The sequence below is a fragment of the Penaeus monodon genome, chromosome 33, assembly GCF_015228065.2.
Source record: "Penaeus monodon isolate SGIC_2016 chromosome 33, NSTDA_Pmon_1, whole genome shotgun sequence".
Classification (NCBI taxonomy): domain Eukaryota; kingdom Metazoa; phylum Arthropoda; class Malacostraca; order Decapoda; family Penaeidae; genus Penaeus; species Penaeus monodon.
Window position 1 is genome coordinate 11,803,277 of NC_051418.1, and position 286 is coordinate 11,803,562.

At 37.8% G+C, this 286-nt stretch overlaps 1 protein-coding gene across 2 annotated transcripts in view; it reads left to right on the forward strand.

Annotated features, from left to right (window-relative positions):
• The window catches only part of LOC119594041 (putative ATPase N2B), a 10,018-nt gene that overhangs the window by 3,746 nt on the left and 5,986 nt on the right, over positions 1-286 (forward strand). For both annotated transcript variants that reach the window (XM_037943070.1, XM_037943071.1), the window contains exon 5: positions 108-278. In XM_037943070.1, the coding sequence (XP_037798998.1) occupies positions 108-278 (171 nt within the window). The remainder of the gene's footprint in view (positions 1-107; positions 279-286) is intronic.

Below are 286 nucleotides of genomic sequence, written 5' to 3' on the forward strand. Positions count from 1 at the left end.
GCAGCTCATGTTTTGAATATTCTCAAAGAAAAATCTTGCAGATATATCTACATATACTTACCAACATTTTGATATGTTGCACTCAATAGAACTGTTATTTGCAACAGGTAACAGACATTGGTGATGCAATGGTGCTGAAGAGACTGTTCACCGAACTTTTCAACTCCGGCATAATTGTTGTGGCAACAAGCAACAGACACCCAGATGACCTTTATAAGAATGGTCTCCAAAGGTCTCACTTTCTTCCATTTATCCCTATATTAAAATCACACTGTGAGGTAGGTTC